Raw genomic sequence first — 11,162 nt, forward strand, 5'->3', positions numbered from 1 at the left:
AAGGCCTTCCTGGACCTCTGCTCTCTGTTGCCAGCTTCTGGCTAGCCGAAAAGGGACCTCTTCATTCAAGGCGAGCCAACAAAACCCCAGGAGTCACGCTGATTGTTCTGGTCCAGTTCCGTGTCCCTGGTCCAACTGCATGGCCAGCGGGTGACAGTTCTATTTGTGTGTGTCCACCCTTGGGCCAGGGTCTGAATCAGCCTTAAGCAAAGCCGAGTGGGGAAATGTAGAGACAGCTTTTGGGTCCCCATATCCAACCACACTTGAAGCCATGTACCGTACACTTTTCAGGCTTATGTGCCCCGTGACTGGCTGCCATGAGGGAGCTCCCAAATTGCTGAAGGAATGAAGGGCCTCGGTGCACATTAGTTATCAGTGAGACCCAGGGCAGGGCTCCTTTCTGCATGGAAAAGCCCTTCTGCATCCCCCGGAGCTGAAAATCTACCAGTTTGGTCATCACTTGGGTCATGTTGCTCACCATGAAGATGCTGGAAGTCCTGATCCCAAAATGTGAGCCGGAGAGAGAGTACTCACCCACCGCCCCCCTGCCCAAAGGAAGCAGAGCTGAGCCACCCCAGACCCTGCCCGTTAAGGCTTTGAGATTTGCTGGTGGATCCCAGCCTCTGGCTGGTGAAATCTGTCCTAGGCCGGGGGAGCATGTTGGCCCCAATCTAACCCATTCGGCGGGCTCTTGGTAAGCGCCCACTCTGCACCAGGCCTGAGGCAGATATAGATGGCCTGGCCCCCGGGGTAGGTGAGCTGTGAGCCGGAGTATGAAGAAGGATCCGTGTCCCAGCCAGCATTTACTGAGTGCCCGCCTGCTGAGCACACACCTCGTGCCAGGCACTGTGTTACATAAGTTAGCTCATTAGTGAGCCCATTTAACGGAGGAGGGGATTGACGCATAGGGAGGTGAGGTAAGAACTTGCAGAGCTGCTAGTGATGAGTATCAGGGCACCCGAACCCCCTGCCCTGGACCGCCACGTTGTACCACCTCCAGCCACTGCAACTGGTCAGCTACGGGGTGGCAGGCGAGGGGGGGCGCAAGTCAGGTGCCACCCCTGAAACTTGGGGTCCCCCATGGCAGGGGCCTCACCTGCCTGGTCCCCTGCCATCCACCCAGTGCGCAACACAGTGCCTGGCATGGGATGCAGATGGCACCAGACAGCGTGGACCTGGCCAGTGGTCCTGGTCGGAGAAAAAAGCCAGGCCGAGCGATTTCTCGGGCCTGGGGGCTGCGGGCGGGCCTCTGTCATGCACAGCAGCTGCCGGCCCGCACGCTGGCTGGCCTCCTTTCTTCAGGCATGTTTTTCCTTTTGTTTGCTAGGCCAAAATCGTGCACATCTCCCTGGACGGCCTGTGTGTCTCCCCTCCAGAGGGCTTCCTCATCCGGAAGGGGCCGGGCAACTGCCACTTTGATTATGCTCAAGAAATTCTCTTTGTGGACTACCTCCAGGCTCGCCAGCTGCCCCAGCCGGCCCGGAGGTGAGGGCGAGCAGCCCCGGGAACGTCCTGTCGTCCCCTCCCCGTCCTCGGGCTGCTGGCTTCACGCATCGCTCTGAAGCCTCTACCTAAAGGTTTTGAAATGATGATCAAACGCATCGCTTTTCAACTTGGCGGTTTTCTAAAGCTCTGCCAAGCCTCCCCGGAAGCCCGGGGGATGTGCCCACCTTGTCTGGGGATGTTTGGGTTCCCCACAGTCTGGAGTGCCTGAGCTTTTTAAATGCCTCGTTGCACTTCCTGCTGGGAAGAGAGGCTGCAGCCGGCCTCCGTTCCAGAAATGCCCGCCGGCCAATTCGGGGAAGGGCCTTCTCTCTCTTGTTTCTGAATTCCTGGTTTAAAAAGATTCAGAGAGGAAATGAGAGCCTAACATTTCATGGGTGCGCCGGTATTTCTTGGCCGCAGTCTCAGCCGCATTAAGTTCACGGCAATTTGTAAATGCCACGTTGCGTTTACTCATTTAAACCCCCCCAGTGTCCCAACGCCAGAGGCCAAGCTCACAACACAAAATGAGTTTCTCTCCACTGTGGCTGGGATCACTTCCTGGGCCGGTCATTGGGAACAGCCACTTAATTATAACATCGCCCTTGAAATGGAAGAAAACCAGCGAGGCCTGGAGGGTACTGGCCCCGGACCAGGGAGGGAGGCCCCAAGGGGAGGAGCGTGCAGGGGGAGAGAACCCTCTCCCAGGTGCCCGATCTGATTGTATGCATCCTTCAGGGACTCCTTCCACCCACCCTTTGAAGGAGGGGTTATTCCGCCCATTTTACAGATGTGGGCATTGAGGCCACTTGCTCAGGATCACAAAGCCGAAGCCTTCAGGGTACGCCCCACCTTCCAGCCTCCTTTCCCTGCCCACTTCCCATCCCACCCAACATTCCAGCCCGTCTGGTGCTTTTCCACCTCCCACCACAGGGCCTTTGCTCTCGTTGCTCTTCTACTTGGAAGGTTCAGCTCCGATCTTTCTGTGGCTGTCCCCTCCTTAGTTCAGGCACTGGCTCCCTGACCTCCCCGTAGGGTAGCCCGACCCAGCCCAGCACTCTCTCCAGGCCGTCACTGCACTGGGAGTCTCATCCAGCTGTCAGCACAGCGTGGTCTCGCCCTGTTCAGGAAGGGGCAGGAGGGCTGGGTGGTTAAGAGCGGACTCTAGACCCAGACGACTTCCGGTCACATCCCAGTTGTGCCACCTAACCAGCTGTGTGTCCCTCGGCCAGTGACTTCAATTCTCTGTGCTCACTTCCGCACCCACAAGCCACAGCTATAAAAGGACCCACCTCCCAGGGTTGTTCTGAGGCAAGAAGAATCCATATGGACAAGCCCGAGGGCCCCGAGTCTCCCACAGTGGGACGGGACACACGTCAGTGGTCGCTCTCACTGTCAGGGAACCCCACCCTGCCACCTGCGGAGTCACTGACCTGCCAGGTCACTGCAATCCTCTGCTTCCCGGTGCTGTCTTGTGTCTTTTTAGGCTCGACCTGCAAAGCCTGGAGCGTGCGACCATGGACTATGAGGCGCCCCTGATGCCCTGCGGCTGTATCCTCCTCCTGCCCGTCTGCGCATCCTGGGCCCTTGGGGCCCGTGCCCAGAACCCCAGGAGAGGCAGTGTCGGGGTTCCAGGCAGGCCACAGCTGGGGAGCTGGGGCGCCATGTGAGGAAGCCCAAGGGAGGATGGGAGGCTTCCCAGGGCCCCCAAGCTCACTGGGTGCTGCAAGGGCAGGGATGGTGACAGGGTTCCAGACCCCGCGCCCTGGCTGGCTGAGGTTTTGGGAGGCAGCACCCACCCAGCTGGGAGGGACCAGAGGAGCCCGAACTCTCCCCAGGGACTGAACTAGGGCCATCCTTGAGACCAGGCAGGGAGGAGGCGAACAGAGAAGTGATGATAGCCCAAATTTGCTGGATCCTTCCTGGGCCTGGCGCCGTTACAGTGGGTTGCCTCTGTTAACTCAGTCCTCACCACAGCGTGGCGTGGCGATGCTGCGAGCATCCCCATTTCACAGCTGAGCAAACTGAGGCCCAGAGAGGCTAAGCAACTCGTCCAAGGCCACAGAGCTGGGAGGGGGCAGGGCAGGTTCATGAACATGAGCAGCCTGGCTCTCTCAGTACCTGTTCTCCTAAACAGACTGCCTGTGGCTATGATACTGCCTGAAGCCACCTTTCCTGCCCTGCCCACTCCTGGAGGGCTGGGAGCTGGTGGGGGACAGGGCTGAGGACTGCGGGACTCAGCATTGGCGGGTCACCGGGCCACAGCCCATCCCTCCTGATGCTACAGAGCTCACATATTCCCCCCACCTTAACCTCCCTGCACGCTTGACATGGGTGGGGGAGGGAACGGGTACTTCGTTCTTGTCATTTTACAACCAGGGAAACTGAGGCATGAGACGGTGTGAGCCCTGGTCACTTTGTTGAGCGCCAGCACACAGTGAGTTTGTGACACACATGGTTCTCATCCTGCCAGCTCCCTGGAGAGCAGCAGCCTCCCCACCTCCCGTCCTGTCCTCCTGTCTCCTAGGACTCAGAGAAGGGTTTTTAATTCTTAAAACATACACATAGGCAGTTTAAATTAAAGAAAATTTAATGCCACATATATTTGGATGGGCTTCAGTCTCAGTAAGAGAAAAAAAATGACTTTTTTCTTTCATTCATCTGTAGAGGCCCCCAAAGTATATTATTTTTGTCACTGTTTTGCTTTGTTCTCAGAAAATTAAGCCTGTTTTTCCTTAATAACGTGTCCCAGTCATCTTCCAGTTGCAGCTCCTGACCAGCTGGGGTGACCCCTATTATATCGGTCTCACAGGCCTGGAGCTGTATGATGAGCGAGGAGAAAAAATCCCTCTGTCGGAAAACAGTATCCTTTTGAGGCAGAAGGGGACTTCTCCCTGACTGAGGGGAGCACAGGAGGGTCCCAGGAAGGAGAGGACATGTCCGTGTGGGAGCCTGACCCCGGGACGAGAAATGCCAGTGGGCTATTTCCAGGGTCAGATGCTGACCCTTGGGGGGCCGCCCGTGGCCCAGGCATTTGGGAGAGGGTACCAGCCGCACCCACTCCTGGAGAACCACAGGTGCTTTGGAGTTCCAAAGGCTCTGACAAGGCCTGCAGGACGCAGCCTGTGGCACTGTATTCAACCCAGTGTTGTCCTGAATTTATTGACCATGGACCCCTTTGTTGGTGGAACACCCCCACCAGAATACGCAAACCGCTGGACTGCTGAGTTTTTAAATATTTCAGATTAGTTGCTAATAGTTTTTAAAAATTGGGGGGTTTCACATGAAAATTTCAGTCTTCAGCTCCTCTTGAGAAATTAGCAAGACATGCCAGTGGAGGCTGGACCTGAGTGTCCACTGCCCTTTACCCCAAGCGTGTCCTTGCTGTTTTCTACCCCAAAACAAATTGCTAATATTTTACTGAGGGCTCGCTCTGGGAGGCCTTGTCCCACGGAACCTCATTTGCCCTCACAACCATCTTGTGAATTGAATGCTGTTATCCCCGTTTGACACATGAGGAATTGAGACAGAGGTTAAGTAACTTGCCCAAGGTCACACAGCATGTGAGTGTGGAGCTGGGCACCCGCTGTAGAGACCATGCCCTGCCCTCTGAGCTGTGTGTGTGTGTGGGGGGGTGTCTCTCTCTTTGACGTCACCTGCCCGACCCCTCCAGGTGCTTGCCTGTGATCCCCCACCCACCCCAGTGTCCTGCCAGAGCAGGTCCAGTCCCAAAGCCTGCCTTACACCTATTTGGGGTCCCTGGGTTCCAGTGGGACCCTGTCCTGCCTTCCTTCCCCTGGTGACACCCTCCTCCTCACCTGGGATAAATGATTCCTGGTGGGTTTGACTGTTATTAGTGATTCCTTGGAGGTAGAAGGCTCTGTTGATTCGACCGAGCCTGCTCACAGCCAGTGTCCTCTGAGATCCCCACAGCGATTCTGGGAGGGGGAGGCTGTTATGCCCATCTTCCAGAGGAGGGAACAGGCCCCGAGATGTGACTCGCCCGAGACCTCCCAGGTCAGAAGGCAGAGCCAGAGCTGGAACTGGTTCATCCGACCCGCCGTGATGCCAGCACTCAAGTGGCCGTAGCCGGGCCAGGCTCCCCCAGTGCTTCCCGTGGCGTCGCAGGGCAGTCCCCGCATGCCAAGGCCACATCCAGCTGTCCCCCAGCAAACCTTCACAGGGTGCCCTCCCCTCCCCAGAGTGCCAGCCACAAATTCTGTGTCTGCCTCCCACAGTCCCATGAGACCACGCTCTGTCCAGCCGTCTGTCCGCACGGCCGCCTCCCTTGTCCTTGAAGCCCCCCCACACCCATACCCCCGTCGGCCTCCGTGCTCATTTTCCCCACAATGTCTCGTTTGGCTGTCACTTGTCAGGCTGCCCCAAGCAGCAGAGGGCTGTTCTGCTGCCAGCCCTGGTGTCCCCCAAGCCACGCCGTCAGCATGACGAGGCTGGTGGCCGCAGAGTGGCCCACAGCCCCCAGCACACTGCTTTGGGTTATGGCAGCTTAGAGGCTCCCCAGATATCGCCGCCTTCCCTGACAGCGTGAACTCTCTGGAGGGCGTGTGCGGCGACGTCCGGACCCCCGACAAGCTCATCGACCAAGTGAATGACACCAGTGACGGCAGACACATGTGGCTGGCTCCCATCCTGCCGGGCCTGGTGGGTTCCCGGAGGCTCCCCGCCCTGGGGCGGGAGGAGGGGGCAGAGGGGGGGGCTTTGGGTCCTCGGTCGCTCTTTCTTCCAGGCCAAGTTCATCTCCAACAAATCAAAATGGCCATGGGCTGTCAGGAAGGCACAGGTCTTCCCTGACACATCTGATGGGCACTCTTCGGGCCGGCAGTTCTTTCTCTTTGCGCTTGGGGTTGTTACCGCAAGGGGTCACGGGATAGAGGAGGGCCCACACAGGGCTCTGGGCCGCCCTGCGGCAGTCGTCCATCGGTCCCTGCGGGCAGTGCTGTCCCCTGGCCACGTCCCCTGTGTCTGCTCCTCCTTGAGGCCACGGGGCACTGGACCCCAGCCCTGCCCCCTCTCTGGCCCCAAATCCGCGGGTCAGCTCTTACAGTTTCGCAGATCTCCGGCCCTCCTGCTGGTTCCGCTTGTCACTTGGGGACCTGGGGCTGGGCCTTCTAGCCCCCCCTCCCCCAGGCCTGGCTGATGTTGGGGGAGAGAGAGAGGAGACAGGCCGGGTGGGGACAGGTGGGTCCAGCCCCGCGCCAGCCAGATGCCTGGTGGAGAAGTGCAGCAGGCCCTAGCGCGTGCGTGTGACCGCTGAAGGGTCCCCTTCCCCTCCCTGTGACTGAGCAGGAGGATGAGGAGGTGTATTTTCCTCTCAAAACACAGAACGGGGGCAGCACCAGCAGCTCCGTGTGGGAGGTTCTCCACAGTGTCCCCCGCCCTCCCCAGACCCTGAGCAGAGGCTGGGCCCACCCTTGCCAAGGAGAACCCCAGGGGTCTCTGGGCCTGAGACGGGGCCCCCCCGCCCACTTCTGGTGTGAGGCAGTGTGTCCAGCTGTCACAATCCCTGCTGGACTCAAACATTTGTATCTGCTTGAGCCCCATGGGCAGCTGGGTTTGAGGACCTCTTACTATTTCCACGGCACAGTCAGAAGGCCGACCCTCCCCCGGCAGTCCCCCCACCCCTGCAACCCACGACAACCTCGGAGGCCTCCTGCGACCTGGGGCCTGGGGCCAAGCTGAGCCAGCAGCCTGCGGCCCGCACTGGATGCTCATTGCTGTATTCTCTCTCACAGGGGGTCTCCTAATACAGGAGAGTCTCTGTGGGGACCGTGGGAGGGTGGCGGGGGGTGGGGGAGGCCGCCAGGTCTGACCTTCCTAGCTGGTCTGGCCACTCATCTGGACAGCCCCCTCCCCCACCCCCTGCAGAGGTTCAAAGACATGGGCTGGAAATTACTCGGCACTGCCTTCAGGGCCTATCTGCTGTGCTTCTCATTTATGACTGGAGAAAGGACAGATCGGGGTCAAGGCGGTGCTGACCCCCCGGGGACAGTGCTCCGTGACTCTGCACCCGCGCGGCCTGCCCCTTTGGCCCCGGGAGCCCCGCACTGGGTGTCGGCCCAACCTGGGGGAGACAGAAGGGCCCACCCAATTCTCTGCGGGTATTTAAATGAGGGCCACGCCAGGCCCAAGAAAACAGGCCCTCCGGGAGCCAGGCGGCGAGCGGTTTGTTGCAAACGCAGCCACACGTGACCAGACTCAAGATGGGCTTCCAGGAGCCGGGAGGCGGCGGGAACCCCAGCGCCGCAGCCCCCGGCAGGCAGCCGGGCGCCGCCTCCAGCACCCACCGGGCCAGCCCCTCCCTGCCCGCGCCTGGCACCCCCCGCCCCACCCAGCGCCTGTTCCCAAACATGCCTGTTTTAATGAGTTCTTGTCTCTGACAGGTGAACCGAGTTTATGTGATTTTCGATCTGCCCACCACCGTGTCAATGATCAAACTGTGGAATTACGCAAAAACGCCCCATCGAGGGGTGAAAGAGTTTGGCGTGAGTACTTATCAGCTGGGTTTTTCGAGATAATTATGCTCGTTGGTAATTAGGCTGCCGGCAATTATCATTTGTCGCAGTTTGATTTACTTCTCTCTGTTGCCACCTTAGACACAAATGCCTGGTTCTCAGAGGCAGGGAAATTCGCCATCCCATCGTGAATTCAAAACCTACTCCGAGTGATTTGAATCATCACCCTGAAAACCAGAAAGTGGCTTTTCTTTTGCAATCATATTGGTCTAGGGAACCTGTCACTCGGGGAGGTGACCCTGGGGCAGGGCGAGCGGGGCCCCGGGAGGCTAATCACAGGTACCTTCCCTGGTCGTGAAGGCCTGAAATCCCAACGCCGGCCAGGCTAGCCCACAACGCTCCCAGCAGTAACATGCTTTGCCCAGGACCTTGGGGCAAAGGGGACCACAGGGGACCCTGGGCCGGCCCCACTGGGTGCAGCCCCTCCTCTGTGTCTGTCCAGCTCCTGGTGGATGACTTGCTTGTGTACAACGGAATCCTGGCCATGGTGGGCCACCTGGTGGGGGGCATCCTGCCCACATGTGAGCCCACGGTGCCCTACCACACCATCCTCTTCACCGAGGACACGGACATCTGCCGCCAGGAGCGACACACGGCCATCAGGTGCGCCCACGCCCAGCCCTCGGCCTCCCCGGCCGGCCCTAAAAAGATGGCCTGGGCTGAACCCTCTGTCTTCTCCCTCCTCCCAGCAATCAGGTGGAGGATCAGGACGTCCAGATGATGAATGAAAACCAAATCATCACCAACTCAAAAAGGAAGCAGGGTGCAGTTGACCCAGGTGGGTTGGGATGCTCTGCGCAGAGGCCGCCCTCGGGACTCGAGGCTGCAGGGACCAGCAGCTGGCAGCGTCCCACAGCCTCTCGCCCCTGCCTGCCCCTTGCACCCCTCTTCTCTCCCCAGGAGGCTTCCGGGGCCGAGGAGGGGCTGTGGGGTCAGAACCCCGGGAGTAGCGAGGCCTGCTTCCCGCGGGCACCTGTAGCTCGGCGGCCTGGCTTCCTGGGAGGCCTTTCGGTGCAGGCGTGCCCTCGGACTCTGTGGGAAGCCAGGGGAGGGTGCCCGGGGTGAGGGCGTCCCAGAGGAGGTGGTGCTTGAGCTGCCGCCTGAGACATTCAGGGAGTTGGCCGGGCAGAGGCCTGGGGGCCGGCCTGGGGGGGCCTGCGGGGGCTGCGGGGGCTGCGGCGGCGGCCGGGCGTGGGGCCGCCCTCGAGGACCGAGGTTGGGTGACGCCCTCCCCTCCGCATCCTCCCTTTGACAGCCTTACGCCCCAAAACGTGCATAAGCGAGAAGGAGACAGTACGACGATGGCGGTGCTGACCCGGAGGAGGGAGAACCGGCGCCCGCCCGGCCCTCAGCTGGAGCAGCCTGGGCTCCAGGGGCTGGAAGAGGGGAGCCAGAGGGCACCCGTGTGGCATGGCCTTCCCCTGCGCTGCGCTCCGCTCCGCGTGCCCCCACCCCGCCCCGGGGCACAGCAGCTCGGCCCGGCCCCGCCCCCCGCTGGGCCGCCTCGGGTGGGTGCGGTGGCCCGGGAGGCCTCAGACCCCACAGGAGGGGGCGCCAGGGGATGCGGGGAGGCTGCAGCGGAGGTGCCAACAGCTCCCCTCTCCCCCCACCCCTGCCTCAAGGGCGGGCTGCTGCGGCCGGCTGGGGGTGGGGGAGTCATTCATTCCCTGCCCCCCCAACGTCTAGCCCGGACTGCTCCACCCCCTTGGCTCATCCCAGGCGAGGACGGACCCCTCAGGGAGGTGTGTCTCACGCAGGAAGGGAGCAGGGCCCACCGGCCAGGCCTCCCGGCGCACGGGGGGTGGGAGGGGCGCTCCCCTCGGACCCCCTCCACGGCCCCCCTCCGCGTCCTCCCGGAACTTTGTCTGGAGGCGGGGCCCCTCCTGGGCCTGAGCTCGGGCCCCTCCCGGTCCCTCCTCCCCGCCCGCCCCCTTCCAGCAGCTTCCCCTCGAGTTGGAAATGTGCCTTGCACCCCCAGCCGAGTGAAGCTCCGAACGTATCTATTTCCATCGATGTAACAAGCCCGGATCAGGGACCTAATTGGTTTCCCAGCGGTGGGTAATTTCTCGTTGCAAATATTAATCCGCTGTTTCCCTGGCGCGCGGCCCGGCCGCCGCAGCCCTGCGCCCCGAGTACGTTCCTATGCAACCGCGCGCCCGAGCCCGGCAAATACTTTATGGGCTTTGCAGCTTCGGCGGAGCAGCTATGCAAATGCGCTTTTCATTTGGAGCGTGGGGCCGATGGGGAGATAAGGAATTGTTCCTCCCGGAGAAGATCCATCATTCCTGTAGCTTCCAGGGCCGGGGCTTCTGTGCGCGCCTCCCAGATGTGCGGAGCGTCTGCGAGGAGGCCGCAGGGCCCCCGGGGGGGGGGAGGGAGCTGCGGCTGCCCCCCCAACCCCCAACCCCCCAGCCCCCCACCCCCGGGGCCGAGGAGCCAGCTCCTAGGGGCCAAACCAGCGCCGCCTCTCTCCCGGCCGCCCAGCTCCGTCGCCGCCGAGACCGAGCCCGGGCACAGGTCCGACCCGGGGAGCTGGCCCCGAGGCCACGCACAACCTCCGCGGCTGTTTATCATAGTTGTATGCGCCGCGCGATTTAGGAGGGGGAGAAGAGCGGTGCAGGCGTTAACTGTAAAATAAATTTCTATTTTTTTTCTCGCAAAATCAATAAAAGATGTTATTAAGAATGCGGTCTGACGTGCAGGATTTGGGGTCAGGCCGAGGGAGCCCAGGCTGCCTCCAAGAACAGACTCAGGTGGCTGGGGCAGGTGCCCTCTCTGACCTTCCGACACCACCTGCAGTTGGGGGCCTGAGCAGGAGCGAAGCCCATACCTACGTAGGGGTGAGTTTGTGCAGGGGTGAGTTTGTGCGTGGCTCTGCCTCATGGAATCCCCATCACGGCCCTACCCGGTATCGCTATCATGCTCCTCCTCCTGCAGGTGAGACAATGGAAGCACAGACAGGTGGAGGGACTTGGCCAAGACACACAGCAGTGGAAGCCATTAGTGCACAAAGCCCAGGGTAACCCCAGGAGAGCCGAGGTGGGGTGAAGTCCTGGGCCTCTGGTCCTGGGGTTTCCCTGAGGCCCACGTGCACCCTAGAAGCCAAGGCCCCAGATGCTGGATTTCTGGGCTGTCTCGGGTTTCCCA

At 60.8% G+C, this 11,162-nt stretch overlaps 1 protein-coding gene across 4 annotated transcripts in view; it reads left to right on the plus strand.

Annotated features, from left to right (window-relative positions):
* KATNIP (katanin interacting protein) overlaps nucleotides 1–10,694 on the plus strand; it is a 194,856-nt gene extending 184,162 nt beyond the window's left edge. For 2 of the 4 annotated variants that reach the window (XM_055340414.1, XM_055340415.1), the window contains exons 22-29: nucleotides 1,328–1,485; nucleotides 2,969–3,033; nucleotides 4,235–4,345; nucleotides 6,005–6,144; nucleotides 7,884–7,985; nucleotides 8,458–8,618; nucleotides 8,705–8,793; nucleotides 9,271–10,694. In XM_055340414.1, coding sequence (XP_055196389.1) covers nucleotides 1,328–1,485; nucleotides 2,969–3,033; nucleotides 4,235–4,345; nucleotides 6,005–6,144; nucleotides 7,884–7,985; nucleotides 8,458–8,618; nucleotides 8,705–8,793; nucleotides 9,271–9,329 — 885 coding nt within the window. In that variant the 3' untranslated portion in view covers nucleotides 9,330–10,694. The other 2 variants (XR_008666428.1, XM_055340417.1) reach the window with 2 other exon arrangements.
* The last annotated feature ends 468 nt before the right edge of the window (nucleotides 10,695–11,162 follow it).

The sequence above is a fragment of the Nyctereutes procyonoides genome, unplaced genomic scaffold, assembly GCF_905146905.1.
Source record: "Nyctereutes procyonoides isolate TBG_1078 unplaced genomic scaffold, NYPRO_anot_genome, whole genome shotgun sequence".
NCBI classification, from domain to species: Eukaryota; Metazoa; Chordata; class Mammalia; order Carnivora; family Canidae; genus Nyctereutes; species Nyctereutes procyonoides.